The sequence below is a fragment of the Rhinatrema bivittatum genome, chromosome 2 (assembly GCF_901001135.1).
Source record: "Rhinatrema bivittatum chromosome 2, aRhiBiv1.1, whole genome shotgun sequence".
Taxonomy (NCBI): domain Eukaryota; kingdom Metazoa; phylum Chordata; class Amphibia; order Gymnophiona; family Rhinatrematidae; genus Rhinatrema; species Rhinatrema bivittatum.
Window position 1 is genome coordinate 804070706 of NC_042616.1, and position 13709 is coordinate 804084414.

The 13709-nt window shown below is 45.8% G+C and overlaps 1 protein-coding gene across 3 annotated transcripts; it reads left to right on the forward strand.

Moving 5' to 3' along the window:
• Positions 1 to 5611: 5611 nt before the first annotated feature.
• Positions 5612 to 9259, forward strand: LOC115085761 (uncharacterized histidine-rich protein DDB_G0274557-like). Of its 3 annotated transcripts, XM_029592143.1 has the most exons (3): positions 5626 to 6402; positions 6880 to 6947; positions 7180 to 7532. In XM_029592143.1, exons 1-2 carry the CDS (start codon positions 5817 to 5819, stop codon positions 6924 to 6926), a joined length of 633 nt encoding a protein of 210 aa, XP_029448003.1. In that variant the 5' UTR covers positions 5626 to 5816; the 3' UTR covers positions 6927 to 6947; positions 7180 to 7532. The 3 variants fall into 3 exon arrangements, with proteins under 3 accessions (XP_029448001.1, XP_029448003.1, XP_029448002.1); XM_029592141.1 differs by lacking the exons at positions 6880 to 6947; positions 7180 to 7532 and adding an exon at positions 8864 to 9259 and having other exon boundaries at positions 5612 to 6402; XM_029592142.1 differs by lacking the exon at positions 6880 to 6947 and having other exon boundaries at positions 5639 to 6402.
• Positions 9260 to 13709: the final 4450 nt, after the last annotated feature.

A 13709-nucleotide genomic window follows, 5' to 3' on the forward strand; every position in this document is an offset into this window, starting at 1 on the left:
ACAGACTTTCAGATACTTGAAAGGTTTTAATGATCCAAAGACAATGACAAACCTTTTCCGTCAGAAAAAAATCAACAGAACCAGGGGTCACGGTTTGAAGTTCCAGGGAAGAAGACTCAGAACCAATGTCAGGAAGTATTTCTTCACGGAGAGGGTGGTGGATGCCTGGAATGCCCTTCCAGAGGAAGTGGTGAAGACCAGAACTGTGAAGGACTTCAAAGGGGCGTGGGATAAACACTGTGGATCCATAACGTCTAGAGGACGTGAATGAAGAGTGGGTGGCTCGCGGGAATGACGGCTACTACCTGGAGATAATACCTTTATTCAATAAACATACACATGGTTAATGCAACTCCAACATTGCTCTAAGACTCCAACATTGCTCTAAGCTTCAACGGCAAGAGGAAATGTGGAAAAAAGGATTTGCATTCACAAAAAAGCGGGAAGTAGCTTGCTTGTTGCGGCGGTTACTACCCCAAACCAAATAAGCCTGATACTTCATTTTCAATGCATATCCAGCATAACTCTCTGCTTCAACGGCAGGGGAGAAAGACTGATACTTCACGCATATCCAGCCTAGCTCTCTGCTTCAACCGCGGGGGAGAAAGACTGATACTTCACGCATATCCAGCATAGCTCTCTGCTTCAATGGCAGGGGAGAAAGTCTGCTACTTCACTTTCAATACATATCCAGCATAACTCTCTACTTCAACGGCAGGTAGAATGAAGAAAAGTGGATCTATATACAGACAACAACCAACAAGGACTGAATTACATAGTCTGGGTAAACAAATAAGCATGGGTGTAGCTTGCTTATTGCGGAGGTTACTACCCCTAACTAATTAAGCTAGATATTTCACTTAGATGCTGTTCCAACACTGCTCTCTACATTAATGGTGGGGGTGGAAGGGAAATAGAACCAAAAGGTTACTAAGAGCCAAGAGAAAACAGATAAGTATGAGAAAAAAAAAAAGTGCGAAACTTGCTGGGCAGACTGGATGGGCCATTTGGTCTTCTTCTGCCATCGTTTCTATGTTTATTTTATTTAGCATTTTTTATATACCGAGGTATAGCAGAGTTGCCTTCACTCCGGTTTACATACAGAAACAACATGTTACATAGAACGATGTATGAAGATTACAATTTAAAATTAACGATAGTAAATACAACAGGAGAATGTATAACAAGATAACACAGGATAGAACCCTGAATAGATGTACATATATCTCATGAAGCATTGAAGGGCATCTGTATCATTGTAACAGGGAGATTGAAAAATGGCAGGAATATATAAAAGAATTTTAAAGTCATTGAGTGCTATCTTTAAAAGATTGGCTGAGAAGCCAGGGTTTTAAGTCTTTTTTGAAGGATTTTAAGTTATCTTGATTGGTGAGGCAATGAGGAAGCGAGTTCCAGAGCTTAGGGCCGATGATGGAAAAGGCTCTGTTTCTGGTGGAGGATAATTTAGCCTGTGGAAGTGAGGGAATCACTAGATTAATTTTGCTGGCGGTTCGTGTAGTACGTTGGGAGCAATGGATGTGAATGATGTCATCAAAGGCGGAATAGTCGGCATTGTATATTGCTTTGTGGAGTATGGTGAGGACTTTGAATTCTGCTCTTTTTTCAACAGGGAGCCACTGTAATTGGTTGAGAACAGGTGAAATGTGATCAGCTTTTCTTGTACCTGTTAGAACTCTGGCTGCAGCATTCTGAAGGAGCTGCAAGGGTCTCAAGGAAGATTTTGGAAGGCCGATCAATAGGGAGTTGCAGTAATCCAAACCTGAAAAAATGAGGGCTTGAAGGACAGTTTTGAAATCATGGGGGTGGAGTAGGGGTTTTAGATGTTTTATTATTTGAAGTTTGTGAAAGCCTTCCTTTATTTTTGTGGAGATGTGTTTTTTGTAGATTAGGTCAGTGTCTAACCAAACACCCAGGTCTTTAACGCTCTCTTTGAGAAGGACGAGGGTCTTGTCAAAGTAGAAGGGTGGAATTGTTAAATGTCCAGGATATTTTTTGGCAATTAGGATACATATTGTTTCTATGAAAGACGGAAGATGCAAAACCTGGAGGAAAACATGTTCTAGTCTACCACAGATCTAGGAATGGGACAATGATCCTAAGCACAAAGCGAAAGCAACAATGGAGTGGATCAGCATTAAGAAAGGCAATGTCCTCGAGTGGCCCAGTGAAAGCCCAGACCTGAATCCAATAGAAAATCTGTGGCAAGATGTGAAGACTGCAGTTCTCAGACCAGGGCCAGTGCTAGCATTTTTATTGCCCTGTGTGAAAAATTGCTGTGCTGCCCCCTCCCCATTCTGTTTTTTTTTTTAACACAACATTTTTGTTGTTTTCCCCAGTAAACTGTTGCGCGTCCCGTCTGTGCTAGGCCCGCGCTCGGGCCTGCTCACCTTGCTCCTGCGCTGTTGGGCCCCAGGCCGTCCTCTCCCACTGCCGCTGCAAGTGCCTCCCATCTGCGGCACTTGCCGCAGATGGGAGGCACTGTTACCTCTCTCACCAAATCCTGTGCTCCACTGAGAATTAGAATTATGTACTAGGGCTGACGTCAGATTAGTTTTCGTAGAAGCCTCTCATGAGGGACTTTGTCAAACGCCTTCTGAAAATCCAAATACACTACATCTACCGGTTCACCTTTATCCACATGTTTATTAACCCCTTCAAAAAAATGAAGCAGATTTGTTAGGCAAGACTTCCCTTAGGTAAATCCATGTTGACTGTGTTCCATTAAATCATGTCTTTCTATATGCTCTACGATTTTGATCTTGAGAATAGTTTCCACTATTTTTCCCGGCACTGAAGTCAGGCTCACTGGTCTATAGTTACCCGGATCGCCCCTGGAGCCTTTTTTAAATATTGGGGTTACATTGGCCACCCTCCAGTCTTCAGGTACAATAGATGATTTTAATGATAGGTTACAAATTTTAACTAATAGATCATGGCGTACCTGACTCACTCATATGCTTACCTCACCTCGGTCGGATATAGACCCTCATCAAATACAGAATAAAGACATCATAAAGTATAAACAGAAATGTGCAGACAAAAACTGAACTGGAAACTGCAACAAGCCAGATTCTGTATGCAGTGCAACAATGGATAAACAGTAACCATTCCACATAAAACATCAAACAATAAAATCAAGAAATATAAAATATATTAATACTACACAAATTAATTTTTAAACAGCTGATAAACAGAATGTCCAATAGATAAAATCTCATTGGGAAATATTTAAAATATTTCCCAAACACCAATAAAATATTTCAAAACAGAAAAAACACATCAAACAACTAATAAAAATAAAAAAGATTCACCACGCTCCATACCTGAGAATATTTTATTCTAGTCACCAAAAACTATAAATAAATAGGCAGACAAAAACTGAGCTGGAAACCACAAAAAAATAGACACTGTATATGAAAAACAAAAACATTACTATTCCTCATAAAACATCAAACAACTTGTTCGATGTAATTTAACCTTGGTTCGATGTAAACCGATGTGATATGTCTTTTCATGAACATCGGTATAGAAAAAGTTCTAAATAAATAAATAAGAAATATAAAATACAATAGTAAAACCACACTAAAATAATGAACAAATATTTGAAAACTGCTGACAAAGAAGATCCAATAATTAAAAATGTTTTTAATTTACTGAAATATGTTTTTTGTGGTTGGAAGACACATCAAATAACATCCAATAATTAAAAATAATAAGGATAAAACAATCTTGTGCTCTCCATACCTGGGAATGTTCAATTTCCAGTTATCCTAAGATTGTCATGCATTAGCAACAGTGGATGCACAAATTTTCTCACCCCTTCCTCCCATCCACATAAATATATAGAAACATACAAATGACAGCAGAAAAAGACCACACGGCCCATCCAGTCCGCCCAACAAGCTCCCACACTTATTTTCCCATACTTATCTATTTCACTGACCACCAAGTTCAGGGCCCTTGTTGGTAACAGAAGCAATCTCCTTTTCTCACACACTCAGAAAAACAGAAGCACGCTCCACTCTCTCTCACACATACAGACAGAAGCATGCTCACACACATACACACACAGAAGTACCCTCCCTCTCTCACATACACACCACACACAAGCACCCTCTCTCTCACATACACATCCCACACACACAAGCACCCTTCCCGTCTCACATACACATCACATACGCACAAGCACCCTCTTTGTCTCATATACACACCACACACATGCAAGAACACTCCCTGTCTCACACACACACACACACACACACACACACACAGAAGCATCCTCCCTTCTCACTTACAGACACAAAGAAACACCGTCCTGATCTCAAATACATGTGCTCGCACACACACACACACACACTGGCCCTCAGCTAAACAGCTCCAGTTTTTGGCTCTGCCGGCCTGGTCTCCAGCAGCGGCCATTGGCTCCAGCCAAAGTCCCTGCCAGCCTGGTCTCCAGGGGCAGCAGCAGCTCTAGTCTTTGACCCTGCCAGCCTTGTTTCGGGCAGCGGCCAGCGACTTCAATCTTCGGCCCCACAAGCCTGGTCTCTGGTGGCGGCCAGCAGCTCTTCGGCTCCGCTGGCCTGGTCTCCGGCGGCGGCCAGCAGCTCAAATCTTCAGCCCCGCCAGTCTGGTCTCCAGAGGTAGCCAGCGGCTCCAATCTTCATCCCCGCCGGCCTGGTTTCCGACGGCAGCCAGCAGCCCCAATCTTGTGTGTTAAGGAGAAGGGGAGTGCAGGCCCCACGCAGCCGCTACACTGAAAATTAAAAGCAGAGAACTGAGAGAAGAGCTGATATAGGCTGAGGTTGGACACGGTGGCTCCGCAGGCCTGGTGGCGCTGCGACCAACACCAACCATGTGATTGGGCCTGCCTGAAGCCCCACTGGGCCAATCTGCCCCCGGCCAGGATCTCCCCATCAGACATTATTTTGTTTAATTTGTAAACCACCATCTCAAAATATACAGCTTTCATTTTTGTTGTTTTACATTTTTCGTTCTACCCTGGCTTGTCCTTCCAAGGGGCCCCACTCCCCCCTCCACACAGCAAATGTGTTTCTTCTGCTTCTTCTTCTCGAGACCTTCTCCATCCCGGGCACCCTGAGGCCTGCCTGGTCAGGGATGAGAGCACTGCTTTGAACCCCACCACCACCACCACCACCTCTATCCTCCCTTCCCAGGGTCAAGGGGTGCACAACCTTACTTAACCCCAACCTTGCCATAAAAGGAAATTGGAACATTTTTAATGGGGGGGGGGGGGGGGCGCGGAGTGTTGTTGCTCTTGATGGTGGTGGTGGTGACCTTCTTACGTCAGATTGCGGGGGGGCAGGGGTTGGGTCGAGAATCCCCCCCTTTCCCTGAATGGTGCTGGTGAGGGCGGGGAGGGTCGCGCCGGGGGGGAGGGGGGGGGGGTTCCGCGGTTGCTCCTCACAACCGGCCCGGAGGCGTCAAAAGTAAATAGCTCCCCCTCCCACTCGCCTCGCGGCTGTCTGTGACGTGCCCGCCTCGCGCCCCTACCTCACAGTGGCCGCCGTCACAGACCCGCGCTGACTATAAAAGCGGCGGGCGGCGGGTCGCGCGGCCATCAGTTGTAGTTGAGCGGTGGAAGGATCGGACGCAGTTCTCTGGAGGGCGGCTCGCTCGAAGTCGTTTTCCTTCCCCGCCCCCGACCCCCTTCGGGTTTTTTTTTTTTCTCCCCCCCTCCGTTTATCATCGTTTCCTTTTTTCTCTGGGGTGGCTAACCGTCGTCGTCGCGCCAGGCGGAAAAGGGCCGCGCCCCCTCGCCGTCGCCGCGAGCAGCCATGGACGCGGTGCAGAGCCCCGAGGTGGACGGCCTGAGGAAGCAGAACGTGCGGCTGCTGACGGAGAACGGCGAGCTGCGCAAGATGATGGCCCTCATGCAGGAGAACCTGGAGCTGCGCTACGCCCTGCGCGACCACGACAACCGCGCCCGCACCCTCTCGCCGCCGCCCCACGGCAAGGACCAGCCGCCGCCGCCGCAGCCGCACCACCACCACGAGCGCCACAACAAGGAGCACCACGAGCACCACGCCAAGGACTACCACGAGCACCACAACAAGGAGCACCACCACCACCACGACCACCACCCCAAGGAGTACCACGAGCACCACAACAAGGACTACCACGAGCACCACAACAAGGAGCACCACCACCACCACGACCACCACCCCAAGGAGTACCACGACCACCACCCCAAGGAGCACCACCACCACCACGACCACCACCCCAAGGAGCACCACCACCAAGGCAAGGAGCACCACCATCACCACCACCACCACGGGATGGACGTTTGCCAGTCCGGCAAGGACACTCCCTTTTCTTGCGGCAAGGACAGTCCTCCTTGTGGCATGAAAGATCTTATGCCAGGTACACGGTCTCTAACCCTCTGGCCCCCACCCACTACGTCCCACTTGCTGTAGCAGCTGAGTACACACAGTGCAGTTTTGGAGGTAAGGTAGGTGGAGGCCCCCCCCCCCCCCTCCCTCAGGAGCAGCATCTCTTTAGGGTAGGCATTTCGGAGGAAAAGGGGGGGGGGTGGGGAATTGGGACACATCACAGACACTGGACACCCAGGGGATGAGCGCTGTGGTACATGGCTCCCTGATCTGGCCGCTCCAGTACGACCTCGTTGTGGAGAGACTAGAGTTAGAAGATCAGTGGGCCAGAACAGCCTGGGAAGACGATAGCACCAAGGAGAGGCACTTGGTGCATGATCCCCTGTAGTTTAAGGTAGCTTGGGACACTGCAAAAGGGGTGGGGGTGGGGGGGGAAGGGAGCTTGAGATGATCCTCTGGCAAGGATAGCTTTTGTACTCTAGGTTTTTTGTTTTTTTTTTTGTTCTAGAGGTGAGAGGGATTGAGAAATTATCCCTTTTGGCCAGTATACCGTGAGAAGATACTGCACTATGAAAGGTTGGGATTATCTCTGTCGTACTCTTTCCTGGTTCTGGATTTACATTATGGAATCCTGATGGGGGTGGTTCTAGTCCTTCCTGGTACCTTTATTTGCTATTGGACTTTGCTCAATAAAGCAGGAGAGGTGCCCTTCCTATCTTCCAACTTTCTAAAATATTTGGGCGGGAGGGTCTGTGGGCACATAAATCTAGAACTGTGTGTAATCCATATTGTGCTACCATTTTTTTAGGACACAGGAAACTCCTGGAAAGCCTGACAAAGCTCCAGGTACAGGATGGGAACAATAATCTTCCCAAAGATCTTCACCTTCAAAGGATGCTTGCAGATTATATAGATAAAAAATAGATCCTCCAAGAAGATTTACATACCCTCTCAATGCTTTTTATTAATTTTAGAAAAAGTAAAATTCTGAAAAAAAAAAATTCATCTGAACTAGAATATCACTATCTGAACCATAGAGAGATGGTATAAATAAAAATATCTTGACTCATATTCTGGACAATTTTTTTTTCTTTATTGGGGATTGAAAAGTTCGACAATGGAAAAAATAAACAATAAAAAGTCTTACTTTCTTAAAATCTTCAATGTGCCTCTAATATTTGTAGGGCCGAAGCCATTAATGGTCTTAATCCTTGTGTTTTACACCCACATAATTTAACCATGTATAAAATGTCCAGTGCAGCCTGATATTTTTCTTTGGATCAGCTGGAGGCTGAGAACGAGTTTTCCCTTCATTAATCTCAGCAAAATGTCTGAGTATGTATTAAACAAGAAAGGAAAAGTATCATGTGATACACACAAAAATACTTAGCTTAACAGTGCATGCGTTAAATATTACAAAACATAACATAATCTACTCTTATAGAAAAAATGTTACTGACATCACCAGGTTCAAAGCCAAATCTGGAAGTGTTAAATCACTTCACAGCCCAAAACGAGTGCTTCCCAATGGACCGAAACTTGGGCTAATAATTTTCTGAATTTACTTTGAGCCCCATTGTCTATGTGGCTCATTCCTCTGTGCATAGAAATTATGATGCAAATATGTAAATATCAATATTTCTGATAAATGATATGAAGCAAAAGATATTGTGGATGCCCACCATTCGTATTTCTTGGAAAATTGGTTATACATTGTTTTCCCTAATGAAAGTACACAGTTAAATGCACAAAACTTTATTGGACGATTTGAGCAAACTTGTACATTTTGAGCCATTGCCCTTTTAGAGTATATGCAGCATGGAGTCTAGTTTCAGATATATTTCTGGCCTTGACCCAAGGCTAACCAGCACCCAAAGAGAAATCCTAGCTCTGTATATGCTGTGGCAAGGATAGCAAATATTTATTTAGAAAATGAGGCCAATATTCAGCCGTGATCAGCTGAGCTAGTTAGCCAGATACACATTTATTTAATATATTCTACTATCTTATAGTTAGCCAGGTAAGTTTCAGGCTAACTATAGGACAGCCAAATAACTGCCCTAGACTTAAATCAGTAATTAAGGGGATTATTTACTAATCACTTTTCCTATAGACACAGAATGGGAGAAAAGGCTTAGTAACTCAAGCCCTAAGTAAGATAAAGCTTAAAAATCAGCTCTTATCCGGCTCAGTTTGCTAGATAAGTAGCTCTCCCCCAAAATACCCCATCCCACTCCTCACTTTACAGGCTAACTATTTAGCTGGGTAAATAGCCAACTAAGTGGCAGCTGTCAGCTGTGCCCAAATGTTGAAATAGGACCAGATCAGTCCAAACTTAAGTGGTGCTGAATATTGACCTCTGAAGTAAAACTTAATTTTAACTGTCTGATTTACTGATAGCTAAAGTCATACTTTAAAACTCCACAGAAAAGCAGACATGAAAACCTGATTTCTTTAAAAACTATAGTTTGTTTTGTTTTGTTTTAATGTAGTAAGGTTCATCCAGGGCTTCTGGTGTTGTTGCAATATACAGCCAAATGTCAAGTGGTTTGGTGACCTCAACTTCCAAGACCAGCACAGCTTTGGAGAAGACCAAGGAGCTGATCTAGATCCCAGAAGAAGAAATCAAACTCTTCTTCTAGAAGACGAGGAGATGCCTTTGGAAGTAGAGGCCTGGGCAGCAACAGGAAGACCAGGAACACTAGTGTTCCCTTGGATACAGAGGTGAAGTAAACATGCACATAGACAGGGATACTGTCTAAAAGTCTGGTCATTACAAGCGAAACCAGGAGATGTGGAGAGATTGAGGAGTACTGAGGACTTGCCAGCATTGGTAAGGGTAGGCGTAGGGGTGGAAAAGCTAGTTTCTTCCAGTGTAAGAAGGTTTAGTAATAGATGAGAAAGTATCCCAAGGCAGAGTGCTGGACAATGCTAAGATTGCAAACAAGGAAGAGGCATTGCACAGCTGTCTGGTCAGCAGTGGTAAGTCCAGAAGAGAGGAAGAGAATGACTCCAGGAGTAGAAAGATCGCGTTTGCGCTGAAAGGACCAGGAAATGGTGAGCATCTGTCTCTTTAGGTATAGAGGTCTAGTCAGCAATGGCAAGACTGAGAGGTGGAAAGAGACTCTCAAGGAATAATGAAGACTTGACAGTACTGGCAAGTGCAGTAAATGGTGAAAAGATGTAACTTCTGTAGGCGGAGGTCTAGACAACACTGGTAGAACTATAATATGGGAGAGACTATCTGCAAGGGTACAGAATACTAAGCATGATTATGAGTGAAAGAACCTACTTCCCCATATTCCTTTCTCTGTGGCTAACATTGTTATCCAACCTATAACCATGGGTTATCTTTAACAACTCTCTCCTTTGCATACATTCCCCCTCCCAAAACCAAAAAAAAAACCTAAAATGTTATTGCTTTCTCAATACAAATACCAGAACAGGGGAACCAGAACTAAAACATAGCAAAGGTGTCATGATTGAACGCCCTGGATGGTCCTTGCATAACAGTGGGTCACAGTGCCAGGCTTGCTGACACCTTAGCTAAGATCTTTTCTGCTGACCATTGCATTTTTTTGGCTCTGGTTCCCCAGTTTTTGTCATTTGTATTCAATTTAGTTGGGGTTCCTGTGGGCTGTCTATTACTCGGTATGAATCATTGTTTTCTCAATAACATCACTGAAATCTGTTCCTTTCTTTCTGCACGCACTAACTACCAAAGCTCTGATCCACTCTTTATCACCTCTGGCTTAGTCTACTGCAGCCTGCTCCTCACAGATCTTTCAATATACAAAACCATCTCAAAAACAGTCTTCAAAATTCAGCTGCATGACTTTTTCCAATGTTAGGACCCTGTAATCCGTTCTGTCCAGTCACTTCAGCCCCATCCACTTCATAAAGAAGTTTGAACTGCTGCTTGTAGCATTTTCTCATTACTTTCACTTTCTTATGTCCCCTACAGCCCTCCTTCATAGGGTAATTTTGAAAGGGATTTCTGCGGGGAAAATGGTGCTTTTATTCACAGAAACAGTCCTTTTGAAAATTGCCTGGTTGTGTGCATGTAAAATTATATGCATACACCCTGATGTAATTTTAAGCACATCAGGGAGAGGTGGGTATGGGTATGTGTGTGTGTGAATGTGTAGGGGTGGGAGGCAGAATCTGGGCAGGATTTCCATTTACATGCATGTTAATTCTGCCATCCTTATTAAATCCTGCGTGAAGGATCATAAACCTAGTGCAGGAACCATAGGTCTGTTTACACTCCCCTCTCAAAAGAAAAAAAACATGGAATACTGGTTAAAAATTTGACATATTACTCATTATATTGATTCATTTTAGAAGGAGCCACAGAACACCCCATTGCAATAGTCCTCTGTCAATGGTGCCCTGTCCAGCACATAATGGTGACAAAATGTATCCCACGCTAAAATCACAAAACACATAGCATTTACGAGGTAGAACTACACCTCTACCGTTATATGAGCGTATCAATAAATGCACGTTCATTTTTATGATATGTCCTATTCTCCTGGGTAGAAGGATCTTCAATCTATATATAATGTGCTTAGAAGGAAGTGGTGTCTTTTGGCAGCAGAGGACCAGAAAGCTTCTCTGCATCCTGCCAGCAGAGGCCGACACAAACCATCCACGGTTTCAGCTTCCAAAGACCCCCCCACACTCCAGCCGCAGAAGAACTGAAGGCTCCTCTGCATACGTCTCCCAGTACAGGACTCCAGGTTTCAGCTTCTACAGCTCCTGCGCTCTTTCTGGCAGTAAAGAACTGGAAGGATTATTTGCATACTTCTCCCAGCAGCCCTAGCAGAGGATACTGTGAGAACCCTCTAGGCTTCAGCTTCCACAACCTCTAAATACTTTCCAGCAGCAGTGGCTTCAAAGACTTGTCTGCATACTTCTCTCAGCAGCCCCAGTCGAGAACACTGGGAGCCATTCAGGCTCAGCTTCCACAGCTCTTGCACTCTTTACTGCAGCAGAAAACTGGAAGGCTCATTTGCAGACTTCTCCCAGCAGAGGACACTGCAAGCCATCTAGGTTTCAGCTTCCACAGTCTCCACACTCCAGCAGCAGAGGACCAGAAGGCTCGCCTGCATGTTTCTGCCAGCAGCCCCAGCAGAGGACTGGAGAGGATAGTGCAAGGCCTCAGCTTTCACGTCCCCCACATTCTCTCCCAACAGCAGAGGTTCAGAAGGCATGTGCCAAAACACTTTCTATACATTTTCAACAGATTTATTTATTTGGTACCTTAGCAGGGAATTAGTTCAAAACAAGAGTCAAGGTGTAACAAGGTAGTTACAATTAATCTACTTATAGTGAGTGGATGGTCGCTAACAAATTTAAGCCAATAGATTAAAAGTTTAGATTCATTTAAACATTCCTACTCCCTTAGAAATGTTTAATCCCTAACACCTGACCAAAATTAAGATGCAGAAAGTAATCCAGCAGCAGTAGGGGGGCTATCCACTCTTGCACTGAGTGACACGTATGACTAGCAGCTCTTGCACTGAGTGACACGTATGACTAGCAGCTGGTGAGAGTTGTATAGGTGCACCTGCTGCAAAGAGATCCTAGCCCTCGGAGAATGGAGTCTGATCTCTGGAGGCGAAAATGGCTGGGGCTTGGACTGATGGAAAGAAGGCTGTGCTGTAGTTGGGGGGGGGAGGGCTTGGCCTGTCTGTGGAGTCCCCACCCCACGGGTTTTGCTGAACCTGGCAGGCTGTGCGAGATCTGGAATGGGGGAAGGGCAATAACTAGCCTCCAGGGAATATCCATGGATGGCTGTGCTGCTGCTTCTGGGGAGTGGGATAGCCTGGACTGAGGCTGGGTGGTGGTGGGGGGAGGCAGGCTGTACTGCTCCTGGGGCTGTGGGATCGGGGAGGCAGGCTGACATGGGGCTGAGTAAGCTGTACTGAAGCTCAGAATGAGAGGGTAGGCTGGGGGGAGGAAGGTAATTCATAGGAGCCTCTGGAGCATTTCCATGGATCAGCAAGTAGACAGAAATCGCTTTAGCAAGACAAAACACAAACACAGGAGTCTCAGTCATCACCAACCACTCCCTAGATACTTGCAACTATCCGCTCCAGTTCACAAGAGTACGGGTTGGCCACCCTTAATGAGCTCACCACTGAATGTTATGTCCATGCGATTGGGATGTGCACCAGCCTGTCTGGCCGGCCATGAGTCAAAAAAGACAAATCCACACTCGTGAAACCATAAACCAGGGCTTCCCAAACTTTTATCCTAGTTGACCCTGCTTTTTACCACTTGAAAAGTCACATGACCCCAAAGGAAAACCAAAACAAATTAGCAGGGGGTGTGGTCGCCTTCAATCACTCTCACTCCCATGCTCCCACGACTCCTGCTGGTCCCATCTCCAGGGGTTTTAACAAATTCACTGTAGATTTGGTTCCGTGTTTGAGTCTGGACACAACTGATCAAGAATAATATGAAAATCTTAAGATTTTCACATCCATCAATTTCCTGGCAAAAGAAAAAAAAACCTCATCCTTTAACTACTTTTGGTGATGTGCATTTATAAAAAGGCATCGCTACAGGGTGGCAAGTGCTACCCCCAAAAGTATGGCTTGCCACCCCAGTGTGAAAAACGTCAGCTCAGGCCAGGCTAAAAAGTCCGGCCCAATCCAGTGACATGAAGTCCTGCAGCCGTCCTGATCTTCCTCCTCTCTCCCCTGAGCTGGCAGCAAGAGCAGGGTTGAATCAAGCATTATCTCTTGCTGCAGCGGGGCCAGTCTCGTGGCACAAGCTGCACAAACTCGATACTGGCCCCGCAGCACGAGTAGATGACAACATCCGATTGAACCCTGCTCCTACTGCTGGCCTGGGGCAGGGAAGAGGATCTGGATGAGGAGAGCACGTAGCTATTCCCTGCTAAGCACGGTGTCTGCCGTGCTTAGCCTCAGTGGAAGAGATGCTGATAGTGCAAAGGGGGATGAGAACATCTGGAGGGAGAGGGAGGGAATGAGAAAGGAAAACATCCTTGGGGGAGGGGGAGAGCACCTGGAGGGAAGGGATGAGAAAGCAAAAAGCAAAAGCATCCGGAGGGGGAGAGAGTGAGAAAAGGGGAAGAGCCTCGAGGGAAGAGTTAAGGGTATCTGGAGGGAAGGAGTCAGAAGGATAGAGTCTCGAGCAGGGATGAGAAAGGAGGAAGAGCTTCTGGAGGGAGGGGGAGAGGAGTGAGAAAGTAAAAACCTTTCAAGGGAGGGTTGAGAAGGAGGAAAAGATTTTGAAGAGGGGGGTGCCTGAGATGGCATGAAGGAAAAAAGGGGTCTGTGAAGAGCCGAGTGTGAAAATGAGGTT

Excerpts from the sequence above, each read along its gene's own strand:
- LOC115085761 (XM_029592141.1), top strand. The coding sequence starts at position 5,817 with ATGGACGCGGTGCAGAGCCCCGAGGTGGACGGCCTGAGGAAGCAGAAC. Across the intron at positions 6,403-8,863 it reads CATGAAAGATCTTATGCCAG|TAAGGTTCATCCAGGGCTTC; the intron begins GTACACGGTCTC and ends GTTTTAATGTAG.